The 13866-nt window shown below is 40.1% G+C and overlaps 1 protein-coding gene across 5 annotated transcripts in view; it reads left to right on the plus strand.

Moving 5' to 3' along the window:
* The window catches only part of Gria2 (glutamate ionotropic receptor AMPA type subunit 2), a 123923-nt gene that overhangs the window by 83326 nt on the left and 26731 nt on the right, over positions 1 to 13866 (plus strand). For all 5 annotated transcript variants that reach the window (XR_005974930.1, XM_041659247.1, XM_041659246.1 and 2 more), the window contains exons 7-9: positions 9850 to 10017; positions 11415 to 11519; positions 12352 to 12462. Coding sequence is in view for 4 of the 5 variants with exons in the window: in XM_041659247.1 (XP_041515181.1) it covers positions 9850 to 10017; positions 11415 to 11519; positions 12352 to 12462 (384 nt within the window). In the remaining variant the exon portion in view is untranslated. The remainder of the gene's footprint in view (positions 1 to 9849; positions 10018 to 11414; positions 11520 to 12351; positions 12463 to 13866) is intronic.

Below are 13866 nucleotides of genomic sequence, written 5' to 3' on the forward strand. Positions count from 1 at the left end.
TGAGCTCAACCAATGTGCCTTTTCTTTGTTTTTTTTTTCTTCTACAATATCATCCTTTTGACTGCTTCAGCCAATTGTCAGAGAGTTTGTGATTGTTATTCATAGTGGGATACCACAAAGAAGAAGGCTTATGGGTTTAAAACAAATTTGGAATCTGTCATTTATTAGATCATGGTTCTCATCCATGTATCACAATCAAGGCTCTTAATTCCCAGCTGTTGGCTGTGAATTACCAGCTGTTGTGAAGACTAAATGCCATTCAGTAGATTTTAGCACAGTGTGAGAATCATAGATCCTAATTAAGGCTCATAGCTTCTATCCTTCTCCAAAATACAGGGAATTTCAGCCAGTTGCTAAGGTCGATTCCAAGTTGAACATGTAGCAATTCCTATATTTTACCCCAGAGAGTTCATAGAGATCACTGAATGCCATTAGGGGAAATTCATCTCTGGGCTGGAGTTTATGCTAATCCAGATACATATTGCTTCTGTACTAGAGGGCTAAGAAATTAATCAAGCAACAGAAATGAAAAAAAGTATGAACATTGACTTTGAGCATGCACAGTCTAAAAGAAAACATAAATATGTCAATGAACAAATATAATAAAGGACAATGTATGTCAAGTGAGCAAGCCATTTTTCTACAGACGATTAGGACAAAATATGGGAAGGAGGTTAAGAAAGGCTTTTTGTAAGGGGACCCCTGAATACTCTTTCCATGAAGCTAGAACTGAAAGAAAAGAAAAGGAAGGGGATTTGGGAAAGAACATCTTGTGAAGACACAAGGTCATGCCCCAGCATGACAGATAGAAAACTGCAAATCTCATGCTGGTATTTTTTTATTGATTTTTATTGAGCTCTACATTTTTCTCTGCTCCCCTCCCTTTTTCTCCCCTCCTCATACTGTTTTAAGAAACCATTTGGAACTTGTGAAAAGGGCATGGCTTCCTTGTAAGTAGTATGGCTACTGTTGTCCTTTGATCAAAAGACAATGATTACAAGAGAGGGCCCCATGATCCTAGACTGAGTGGATACCAGAAACGATAGAGCCTACTAAGCTCTGCAATAGTATCTACTGAATTCCTGTCTGACATTGGGTCAGTAGTTCTTGTCTACATAGTTCAAACAAAGCTGTTAAGTACAGGCTACACTGGAAATCAAATAATTACAGAAGCATAAAAATAAATAAAGGTTTGCTCCCTTTCCCAACTCCCTTCCCTAGAATAAAGGCATTTCAAACTTTTGTTTTCCACGTACTCTCTCTCCCATTCCCTCTTTTCCCTCCTTGTTCTAATTAGACAGAAAAGGGGAGGTGATGTGGGACTTGCTGTCAATATATTTTATTACCATTGGTTAATAAAGAAGCTGCTTTGGGCCTATGATAGGGCAGAATAGAGCAAGGAAAGAATTCTAAGCAGAGATAGAGGAGAAAAATAGGCAGAGTCAAGGAGACGCCATGTAGCTGCCAAAGGAGAAAGACACCTACCAGTAGGCTACATAGATTAGTACAAATGGGTTACTTTAGTTCAGAAAAAGCCAGAGCTAATAGGCCAAGCAGTGTTGTATCATTCAGGTCTGGATGACTGGGAAACGAAGGAGCAGTCTCTACCTACAAAAGTCCCCTCTATTTTACCCCCACATGCACACACTTCCTGTATTTTTCATATACATACTTTCTGATTATGAAGTTCAATTTATACATTAGGCACAGTTGAAGGTTGACAACAGTCAATAATAAAACATTATCCAACCTGGCAGTAAATGCATCCTTTCTGTCCTTTTTCTCACCATGCTTTGTCTTGTGCTCTGCAATCAACCCAAGCCCAACCACCACCCACTCTCTGCCCTATTATGATGCTATCTTGAGAACTGTTTCTTCTGCTTCCCCTGTCTCCCATGCCTTCTATATTTTATTCGCTTTGAAATGTAATTAGAGTGTGTTGTGATTCTTCTGCAAAAGCTCCAGGATCCTTTTGCACTTGTCATTTTCTTGACATAGGAATTGCTCACGTTCTTCACCTCACATGTGACCTTAGTTCTTGGCAAGGTTACATCACCAAATTCACTCCAACTGTATTCCTCCATTTTAGTCCTTAAACACGTGACATTTCCCCTCCTAAGGGCTCCGTACACTAACTATTCCTCTGCTAGAACATTTTCTTCTTATATCCCTGCAGAAGTAAGCCTGCAGATTGTGCTTCTTCAATCTTGTGCAAATAGTATCCCCTCATTGAAACTGGAGGTCAACTTTCTAAACTGTAGCCTTTACTCCATTCAAGGGAGGAGCCATTATAGTGCTTCTGCTTAAGACATTGGTTTTATCTTTTGAAATTATTCTTGACCTCCACTGTCATGTATTCGTAACGAATTGATTCTCAGCGTTGTTGGTTTTATATCTGTGTTTGAAATTAAGTGCCAATATGTTGTTGGTTGGTCCATCAAAAGCACATAAAATAATGACTGAAGCATAAAGTCTGCGAGTCAGAGCTTCCTGGGTGTGCACGCAGAGGAAGGTGTCTCCTAGGAGGACATGCAGGAATGGCTGTGGAATAGAAAGACTTCTTGGAAAAAAGAAAAGAGTTTGAAACCTGAAATTGAGTAAGTTTCAATGAGCAGGGTATCAGAGTCTCTAAGTATTGGAAAAAGTATACGGGAAGTTTCCCACTCAAGGAAAACACAAATATTCTATCAGTCTGAGAACTGGACAGAGCTGTCATGAAGACTGTGCAGAGTCAGTCATACAGGATAAGGCTTTGAGCTCAATCTCCAACACGGTGAGAATCTATACCAACCTAGAAATAGGTGCTAATCCGTTGGACTCCCTGGTGATTACTGGATTCTGTTGAACAGGCAGACCAGTATGCGGCCCGAACTGTGACTATGCCTCAGAGAGGGATTCAACACATTGACGCCTTTTCCTTAATTTCTTTATAACATAATGACTGCAGAAGTCACAGCCATTTATGTCTAACTTACTGATGAGTGCAATTGAAAGCTACGTTCAGATTTTAAAGAAATGCAAGATCCTGAGAAGCATGCGCTTCCTTACAGGTACTGATTCTAAACTACACAGTGTTTGCACAAGAGAAGCTCATGGGAGACATTTATAGAAAGAGCAATAATGACCTGAAAAACAAATAAGAACTTTTTAATTATCAGACTATCAAGAAAGAAAATACTGGATTATTGTTGCTATAGAATTTGCTGTAAGTCCCTGCTACAAGCATTTGCTATGTTCCTCTGATCAGGGGTAGCCAATTTACTCTGGTGATAAGCCAGGAAGCTGTAATAATTTAACCTGGCTGTATTTACAAGGGACAATGGAAAATAGATCTTTCACTTCTCTTAAAGGTTTTAGAAGGAGACAGAGTATAAGTACACTTGTTAGTAGAACAAAAATAATGACAACTACTTCCATTTTAAAATACATTTTGTTTTCCCAGTGTCACCCCCTCGCAAGGCCTGCCTAAGGATGCTTCCTTTCCACACAATCACCTTTACTCCACTCTGTCTTTCCTGTCCGGCCAGCATTAAGGAGCTCAACCACCACCACGGACGGACATTTGTGTGGCACTTTAAATAATAGTTTTCACACAAGAACCTCATTTTACTCAGGAGCCAACTTAACACACGCTTTTCCAACTTCCTTAATTGCTGCCCTATGAGAATTATTGGGCCTGTCTGAAAATAGTATAATCTTTCTCAGTTCGGTAATTAGCACCATGCGCTCAATAGTACTCTGAGAGCCTAGCAGAATTAATTCTGCGTTGTGAGTGTTGAAACTGACCACAGGCTCAGCTACACCCCAGCATTTACTACTGCAAATATTAAAATAACTTACAGCACCTCAAAGCTTGGTGCATTTAAACCTGTGTACTTTGTAGTTTAAAAAGATATATATAAAACAATAACAACAACAACAAAAAAAAAACCCAAGCTGATCTTGCCAAAATTACATATCCTGAAGAAAAGTATTTTCAAATAAGTCTATGTTGTGCCATTTAAATGAATTATCCATATGTATGATTATAATTAAGGACATCTGTGCTCAGCTGCATTCACTCAGTTCTTCCTCTGAAGAACACTTGTAGGTCAACAAAATTTCTCCAAAAATCTCAGCTTCAGCAATTATATGAAAGGCCACATTGGGCCCTTGGTAAAAGCTACTACAATATTCCTATTTTTTGCTGGCTCTCTGCTCACACCCATGGCCTCTCCATGGTGGGAAAACTCCAGGGACTGGTGGGTAGGCATCTCTGCTCACCATGTGTAGAAGCTGAAGCCAGAGTCATCACCCTGGACAGCCGGGGCTTTCTCCAAAGTTGTTATCACTAAGGAACTGTGCACAGAGACAAGGAGAAATGTGATTGACTCAGTACTCTGCCGCCGAACAAGTCCTTGCTCCGGCTGAATCAAATCCAGACCTTGCTTTAAACTGAACCTCTTTTTCTGTGTTAATTTGCATAATTCGCTGTACTGAGGGTAGAATCTGTAAGTACGTAATCCCAAGCCCCTGAATGTGATATGCTTGCTCCTTAAGTAAGATTTTTGTACTGAAAGCAACAGATAATCTTTATATTTTAGCCATATAAGTGTATATGTATATATGATTTTAAACATATGTGTGTGTGTTTTAAATGTGTTCCTTTAAAAATAAGTCTTTCTTTCTTCATTTTCATCGAGAATATCTTTGTTATCCACGGAAAATAATGAAAGATGCTAATTCTGGCTTCTTCCTGCTGAGCTCCCATTTCCGTCCTGGGAATTGTGGCTCGCTTGTGTGACTGCCAAAGACGTAGAGTTTCAAGAAGGTTTGATGCCTCTGTGCCCTGCAGTTTTAAAGGGCACACGTTCAAGATGCTTTACAGTAAATTAGAGATGACCTTATCACAGACAGCGCTTCCAGGGGGTGGGTGCTGGTGAATGCGAAATTAAGTTCCGTGAATAATTCTAGGCTCACAGGGCACTTTTTCCTACTGTTCTTTTTCCGTGAGTCTCTATTTGATTCTTACGCATTGTGAGGAACTAAAAATAAAAGGCTTCCTAAATTTTTCTTATAAATTTATTAAGACTTTATAAGATTTGAGATTTTCTGCTTTACCTAGTGACAATTCAGGTGAACTGGAAAGTCAGGTCATTATCTCAGAGTCACAGAACGCTGCCTTCAAATTCCTCCCTGGTAGGAAAATTTTGGAGCACTGTGTAAAAATGATTATTTTAAGACCTGTAATCTTCACCTATAAAATCAAACAAAACTATCTGTGGCTTAAAATTTTTCAATAACTACAAAGTCGCAATACAATAATGTGTGTGTTTGGATTTTTTCATAACTGCCATATCACAAATGATAACTGGAGAATAAGGAGAACATGGGCTCTCTTCCATTAGCTTGATGTTCAGTCCCTGCTAACACAGTACAGACACTGTTTTGTTTCTCTAGATCCAGCAGTGGTTCTCAATCTTCTTTATGTTGCGACCCTTTAACACAGTTCTTTGCGTTGTGGTGACCTCCAAACATAAAATTATTTCATTGCTACTTCATGGCTGTAGTTTTACTACTGTTGGGACTCATAATGTAAAATCTGCAGGGTGGGGGCTCCATGCTCGTGGGGTCACAACCCACAGGTTGAGGACCTCACTTAAGAAGCATCACATAAAACACTCTGGTAACCACCCCAAGACAAGGGAGGAGCAAGAGGCAAGTCTGAGCCCAGGCCTGCTTTCTGACATACAAGTTCTGTGCTTTCTAAACTGTTCCCAAAGAGCTTCAAGTTTCACAACAAATTGAAAATGATGAAATCTATAGGACTTAAAAACATTTTAGTATTGAGTAAAAGTAGTGAGTATTTCTGTTTTAAATACAATTTTTTATGTTTTCAAGGTGTAGAAAATGTGTGTAAAAAAACCATGGCACCATATGGCAATCTACAAAAACTCACATTGTATTCATGGTATCCTCTTGTATATTTGTAATGCAGGAAGTGAGATAAACACAAACATTTTCCTCTCTGCCGCCTTTTTCTGGTGTTAGAGATGCCATCTTCTGGTACCCGTGATCACGCTATCCCATGGCATGATGTTACTGGACATAACGAACATGTAAAATGAGTATTTTATTTTATCTTTGAAATATGAGCCTCAATAGATAGACACTTAAAATGTAATAAAGCTTGCATTTGGAAAATGGACCATAAAAATGATTTCCCAGATTTCTTGTGTGAGTGTGGCAGTGGTGATGCTGGGAAGCACTAAGCTAAATGGCCCCCCACTGAAGGATAAATGCCTAACTCAGCTGAGAGAGTTCACAGAACGTAACATCAGGGCAGGGACGCAGCAGTTTTTCTCAGAGGAGGAAGACAGTTACACAGCCATCACCATCTCTCCAAACTAATTTATATCTACTTTAGTGAGCAGTAGAAACCAACGGAAATCTTTCACTCTCCAGTCAAAATTGTGAGCACGCTCTTTGAGGGAAACAAATGAACCGGAAATGCAAACCAGAAGCTAACGGGCACTGCATCATGGAATACTCGTTATCTGCGTGCTCCAAATTGCGTTTCTGACTGGGCATTTTAATTTAAAAGGACAATGAACTGAACGTTTGTTTAGGTTTGAGCATTTGGGCAAGGGTGAGGGGACTTTCCGCCCAGTGGGCATGCTCTGTAGCAATGGGGTTGTGTTGCTGCGTAGATCAGCACGCTTTTAGCTCAGCCTAATCAGATTTCCAATGCATTTCGCTCACATTTATAGTCCTCTGAAACAGTTAGTGGGGGGCTTCATGGAGCCTCCCTGTAATGAGAGCAAGCTGACTTAATGAAAATCTTGGCTTTTAGCTACTATAATTTTAAAATGAATAGCAATAATTTCTTAATATTCAACTTATTCAATTTAAGTTCCATTACCTATTCAAAGACCTAGGAATTAGTGTTAAGAGTTAATCTGGCAATAAACTGAATAGCGTACAGAAAGAAAATGAATGCTTCTCACTGTGGACTAATAAAAACAGATACAAAGTGAGGCAGATACAGCCTGCTATGTCCTTTCTTATTAAGCTTCAGCAATTCTTCTCTTACATCAACATAATTTTTGATAGGAATATAATACAACTTTTAAGTGATCCATGAAATAGGATCTTGTGAAAGTAATGGAGTCAGCTGCCTTTCCTTGTGGTTAGCCCTTCTTTCGCTTTTAAAGGTAATGCACTTGTTGAGCTGTTCTCATTGACCAGAATGGAAACTTAGCTGTAAAACTATATCTTTTCACTTATTCTTTTAATCATGAGCATGATTTGTGCACGTTTTAGGGAGATGTTCTGGTACAGTTGCCCAGCCCTTAAACATCTTTTTGTTGTCAGAAATTTGAGTTTCTTCTAATCCTTCCTTCCTCCCTCCCTCCCTCTCTCCCTCGCTCCTTCCTTTCTTCCTTCTTTCTTTATCCCCTCATTGTTTCTTCTTGCCCTTTCAATAAGCCAAGCCCAATCATAGTCTATAAGAATTCAGGGGTAATAGGCAAGAGCTACCCTTCCCTGAAGCATCTGTTCTGGTGCGGAGGATAGTTACAGGGAACAGATGAAAAATATTCACATAGGATGGTCAGATGCTGGAAAATGCTATAAATAAGACAAACGGGAAAGGAACTGGAGGATGGCTGTGTAGGAAGGGCTGCCCTGCCCAAGTAGAATCAGAGTCTGTCAGAGTCTGTGGGTGGCACTCACAGGAACAGAGCAAAAAGTAGCACTTAGTGAAGAAGGTTAATATGCCAGGACAGATTGTTTTCTCAAAGCATTTCCTAAGAAGGGAATAGAAAAAAATGGGATGATGATTTGAAGAAAAATATTTGACGAAATATTTTCCTCTTCCCTTTATATCTCCTCCTTCCCTCTCTTCTTTTCTTCTCCACTCTTCTCATTTCTTTCTTTAGTTGTGGTAGAAAATAATAAAGAAATTGATTTTTTATAGAGACTATCGTGAGTGTGTTGATGAGGGATAATGTGTGATTCCGGAAACAAATGTGTTTAAGGAAACTGGAGGTGTACCATTAGCACACTGCATGAATGGGAATGTTGAGAAAAGTGTGGCCAGCTCTGTTCTGTCCGTTCAGGGCTCAAATGTGTTTTGAGGCCTGGGCTTTTCTCCAGCTGACAAAACAGGAACTTCTATGGGGGAAGGAGGTCTTCCTCTCCACAATATAGCAAAGTTGGAATAGGGTTTGAGAACGAGACGTAGGTGCAGGCTGTGGTATACAGAAAATGACGTTGGTCACTGTGGGGGAAGAATCAAGTTACTGGAGAGTAATATTGCCCAGTGTACTGCATGCCATTCAGACGTAGGCTGTTAATGTACTGTCCCTATATCAGGTATGGAAGTGAATTATCACACAGTGGGGGCTCCCTCCTGGACCGCGTTTTCGGGACAAACCACATCCAAACACCAAACACCAATACCTGTTTTCAAACACCAATTCTTTATGAAATGGGGAAGAAAAGTTAAAATGGCTGCCTCCTTGCTGGCAGAAGCTGCTCATTCGTTTCCTGGACCCTCTGACCCAAAATAATCACACCAAAACTATATTATTTGCAATACTGTTTTGGCCAATAGCTTAAGCATATTTTTAGCTAGCTCTTATATCCTAAACTAACCCATTTCCATTATTCTGTGTATGGCTATGGGGCTGTGGCTTAGTGGCAAAGTTCCAGAGTGTCTGTCTCCTGTGGGCAGCTACATGCCTACTTCTGATTCTGCCTACTCTCTCTCTCTATCTCTTTCAGCCTGGCTTTACTCTGTTAAGCCATTGACCGAAAGCAGCTTCTTTATTCATTTATTTATTTATTTATTTATTATGTATACAGTATTCTTTCTGCGTGTATGCCTGAAGAGGGCACCAGACCTCATTTCAGATGGTTGTGAGCCACCATGTGGTTGCTGGGAATTGAACTCAGGACCTTTGGAAGAGCAGGCAATGCTCTTAACCGCTGAGCCATCTCTCCAGCCCCAGCTTCTTTATTCATTAACCAATAAAAGCAACACATATACAGAAGGACTTCCCACACCACTTTCTGACTGTGGCAGAAATGAACAGCAGCAAATGACCCTACAAGTGTAATACTTAAGAAAATAAAAATCAGAAGTCTGGATTAGAGTAGGCTAGGATGCCATGGCAAAGGAGATAGAAGATGGAAGAAAAGGGGAAGGGTGATTTGTCCTGATGGGACAAAGGAGTGCCTCTGGACAGAGGGAGACAGATGTGGCACATAGGCAAATAGTGGTTTATAAAGATAAAATGGGAAACCCTGTGTTAAGATGAGGTATTTAATTTTAATTGGACATGTTAAACAGGTGAGCCAAAGAGGGCTTTTGGTTGCTGGAATTGGTAGCCAGCTTCAGGAGGAGGAAGTGGCCGCATAAGTGTGTAGAGCTTGGTGAGTAGTAGTAGGAATGCCATCAAATGGTTTTTTGGGGGTGTAGAGGGAAAGGGAAAAGGGCAAGGACTTCCCGAGTCATGTGAATGCGCGCTCAGCCTCTGTAAGTTTGAGCTGGCCTCCTCATAGACTGTTAAATCACAGAAATAACCGAGGAATGGTGGAGTTTGTTTCTTCTTCCTCAACACCAGAAACACAAAGGAGAAGGCAAAAAATGGTCTAACACCACTCTAAAGAGTATGTAGGCACCACCAATCTTGAATTCAAGATTGGAGGAGATGTGTTTAACGTCTTGGTCCTTTTTACCCAGTATTCATACTGCTTGGTAGGCAAGAGCAGTCTGGATGACCTGTGTTGCATGGTAGGCTAGGTCATGGGCAACAAAGTTTTGAATTCCTCCCATCCCTATAAAATGTGTGATTTTTTTTTTAGTATACATCTGCCCTGACCTACGATGCTGTCCAAGTGATGACCGAAGCATTCCGCAACCTTCGGAAGCAGAGGATTGAAATCTCCCGGAGAGGCAATGCAGGGGATTGTTTGGCCAACCCAGCTGTGCCTTGGGGACAAGGTGTAGAAATAGAAAGGGCCCTCAAACAGGTCAGTTTCACAGAATAGGCGCGAATGTGACAGCACACAGTCATTAAGGTGGTTTCTGTACGACTTTTGTTTTTTTTGTTTTTGTTTTGCCAAAACATATAAGTTACCTTTGTTTTATTCCTTATGTTGAATATACAGGCCATGTTGTCTCCTCAGAAGACAAAGGTAGGGTAAAGAGTAGACAGATTGGTTACCCTGCACTTTAGTCCGTATAACCAACTATGATTGGGTGCATATCATGTTTGTTGTTCTGGGTCTGGGTTACCTCATGCAGAATGATTTTTTTCTAGTTCCATCCATATGCCTGAAAATTTCATGAAGTCATCATTTTTTACAGCTGAGTAGTATTCCATTGCATAGGGTGAAATAAGAAGAAGCTAGATAGCAAGGAGTCACAAGGAAGGATATGAATTTCCCTGGGAACAGGAAGGAGAAAAGATCTCCTGGGTACACTATGGGTGGGGGTTGAGAGGATGGAGACATGGGAGCTAGAAAGAGCAGACTTCTGTGGGAAGTCTGTTGGAGGCAGGATGGTGGGGGAGAGTAACAAAAGAGATGTCTTAATGGGGGAGTATTGGGGAATAGGGAGAAACCTGGTGCCAGGGAAGCCCCCAAGAGCCCACAGCAATGACCCCAACTAAGACTCCTAGCAATAGTATAAAGAATGCATGAATTGGCCATCTTATGTAAGCAGATTGGTGACTTCCCTAATTGCCATCAGAGATACTCTATCCAATCACTGATAGAAGCAGAGGCAGAGATCCACAGACAATTACTGCGCTGTCTTGTGGAAGAAAAAGAGGGAGGATTGTACCAGCCAGGGGTGTCATGATGGGGGAACCCACGGAGAAAGCGGACCTGAGTTCCTGAGAGCTCGTAGACACTTGACCAACAGTCTGGGAACCTATATGGGAACCTACATGGGAACAACCTAGGCCAAACTCTGCATGTGTGTGACAATTCATTTGGTTTCTTAGTAAGGCTTCTTACAATCAGAGTAGGGCCTCTCCCTGGTGCTCAGCTGGCTATTGGTAACCTGTTCCCCATGTTGGATTACCTGGTTTCATTTAATGTAAGAGGAGGAGCTAAGACTCAGGTAGATGTACCAAGCTTTGTGCAAGCCCATAGGAGGTCTGCCTCTTTCTAAATGATAATGGAGGGAGAAAATTTGTGGAGGAGAGTAGATGGGAAAGGGGAGAAAAGCAAAGGTATGGAAGGGGAGGAGGGAGTGGGGGTTGGTAAGTAAAATAAATGAAAAACATGTTTTTTAAATAATAAACTTAAACACACACACAGAGTAAACAGTAACCTGTTCAGGTCAGTGTGAGCAATCTTCCCAGTTAGCATCTTGAATTTAATAAATTTATAACTGTGTTCTATTTCCATTTCATCCTTAGGTTCAAGTTGAAGGTCTCTCTGGAAATATAAAGTTTGACCAGAATGGAAAAAGAATAAACTACACGATTAATATCATGGAGCTCAAAACAAACGGGCCCCGGAAGGTAAGACTTTAAGGATTTAAAGTGGGGTCTCTCTTTGAAGAGGCAGATTCCATCGTGAGCATTTTCCACTTTTGGCTTCAGAAAGCATGTGCATGAAGACAGTGATGAGCCGCTTCTAGAAACAAATTCCAGTTCTGAGATTTGTTTTGAATCAAATCAACTCATTTTTCACAAGTGATAGTAATAATTAATCTAAAATGGTACCTATATGCAGAAGTGATACATGCTTTTTCAACTTTGATAAGAAGACTTTAATTATAAGATAGAAAAGGACTGCTAAAGATGTAGCACAATTAGATCAAATAAATAGTGGTATAAGCATGTATTAATCTGTTTAATTCAAAATCTTGCCTTAAAGTAGTCTGGCTAAATTGTCACCGTTTGGGATATATTTACATATATAAATTATTACCTCACCAACCAAATTCTCCAGTAAATGTGAAAAGTGAGCCAGGTGCACTGGCACATGACTTTAATCTCTGAACTACAGAAGCTGAGGCAGGGGATTGTGAGTTGAACGCAAGTTGAGCTGTATAGTGAGTTCTAGATAAACTAGGGATACCTAACAAGCTATTGAGTCAAATAAACAAAAATAAACAAACAAATAATAAAATAGAAAGATTCCATCCAATTTTAAGAATTACCTCTTTTTTTTTGGAATTTCATTTCCAACCAGATGCATGTTCATGAAGGTAAAGCTGTTGCTGGTCCTTAGAAGTCTGTGTAAGGTGGGCGTTGTTTTGGATGCAGACATGGGTTTTTAAAGTGTCAAGTGTTTTCCATGAAGCCAGGCCACTTCTCATCATTGTTCCTCAACTGTGACCTTTTCCAGATTGGGTACTGGAGTGAAGTGGATAAAATGGTTGTCACCCTAACAGAACTCCCTTCTGGAAATGACACATCTGGGCTTGAAAACAAAACTGTGGTGGTCACCACAATCTTGGTAATTAATCGCACATTCCTAGGTTGGGCTGCATGTTTTCTTATTCTAAGTATCTACTTGGAGACTTGATGTTTAGGCTTTAGAATAGGAAGATCACCAAACAGCTTTTACAATGCTTAATTCATTGCTTACTTGTCATTGTGTCCCTTACTGCATGCTTACCTACTCTAAGGGTCATACCCAGGCTGAGTTGAAGCAGGTAGAATGTTCTCATCCTCTAGGAGGCTGGAGTCTAGCTTGATAGATAACTGATACCCTGCTGTAGACACTAGTGAACAGCAGAGCAAAGTCTTGTTCGCTCTTTACACATCCTTTCAAATCTCACCCACCTCTGGTTCATCTCCACCCTCCCCCCAGTTTAGTAATATGATCTAATAATGATGCTAATAATGTTGCTAAGCCCTCTTTATACACAATGAAAGGCAAGTGTGATCTCCTTTATACCAATCATTTGAACACAGTGGTAGCCATGTGCCCTGTTCCAAATACATAACTATTGAAAGAAGGAGGCAAAGCTTGCCTGGATGTGTGGATCATGAAGACACAATGCCAAGCAAGGGGTGGGGAGGAGGTGAAATTTGTTAGGGTATGTGGTTTTGTGATAAGATGGTTTGGCACTTTTACTTAGTAATGAGGTTATAAATTGGTGGATTCATTTTCCTAACAACATGAGATGAAAATATCAAGACACTTATAAGAGATTTAGATAAAACATTAGTGGCACCTGGAATTCTCTTCATGAGTGTGAGTTAGACATTTGGGAATTCTCACCCTCATCATGCTATTGAAAGGAACCACTAACTCAATTAGATTTATATTCTGTAACACTCCAAAATGAACAACATTAGATTTGCTGAATAATTTCATCATACTTCCTCTCTCATGGGTTTCTAGAGAGAGAGCTTCTATAACTATACATGTATCACTATTCTAGCGTATTACATCTCTTAGATGAAGTGAGACACAAAACTCTCAGGAATAGAATCAGTTTGTTGCCATGACAATGACCATTTTCAGTTTATGGATCATTGTACATGCAGCTTTTTCCTACATGATGTTTGTACTTGGAGTAGCAGTAACACAGATCTTGCCTGAACTCAATAGGGTAAGGAAGACTCAAAGGTAGTAGCTGTTGAGCAAAAATTTCCCTCTCTTGTGCTTAAGGATTACAAATAAAATGAGAGGCTATGCCAAGAGCTTTTATGTATCTTACTCAAATATGATTAGACATAAGCCATTTTAATGACCAATAATAGAGAGATTTGAGGAGGTTGATTGTAGAAGCACTATGCCTATATATTGTTATTTCAATGTCTGTCATATTATCTATATCTAACATATGCCTAGGTACAATAAGTAATTATTAAGCTATGGGTTTGATGTAATAGCAGTATGTAAATCATG

Source organism: Microtus oregoni, unplaced genomic scaffold, assembly GCF_018167655.1.
Source record: "Microtus oregoni isolate MIOR12 unplaced genomic scaffold, Mior012 000010F_ref0000083, whole genome shotgun sequence".
In the NCBI taxonomy this organism is placed as follows: domain Eukaryota; kingdom Metazoa; phylum Chordata; class Mammalia; order Rodentia; family Cricetidae; genus Microtus; species Microtus oregoni.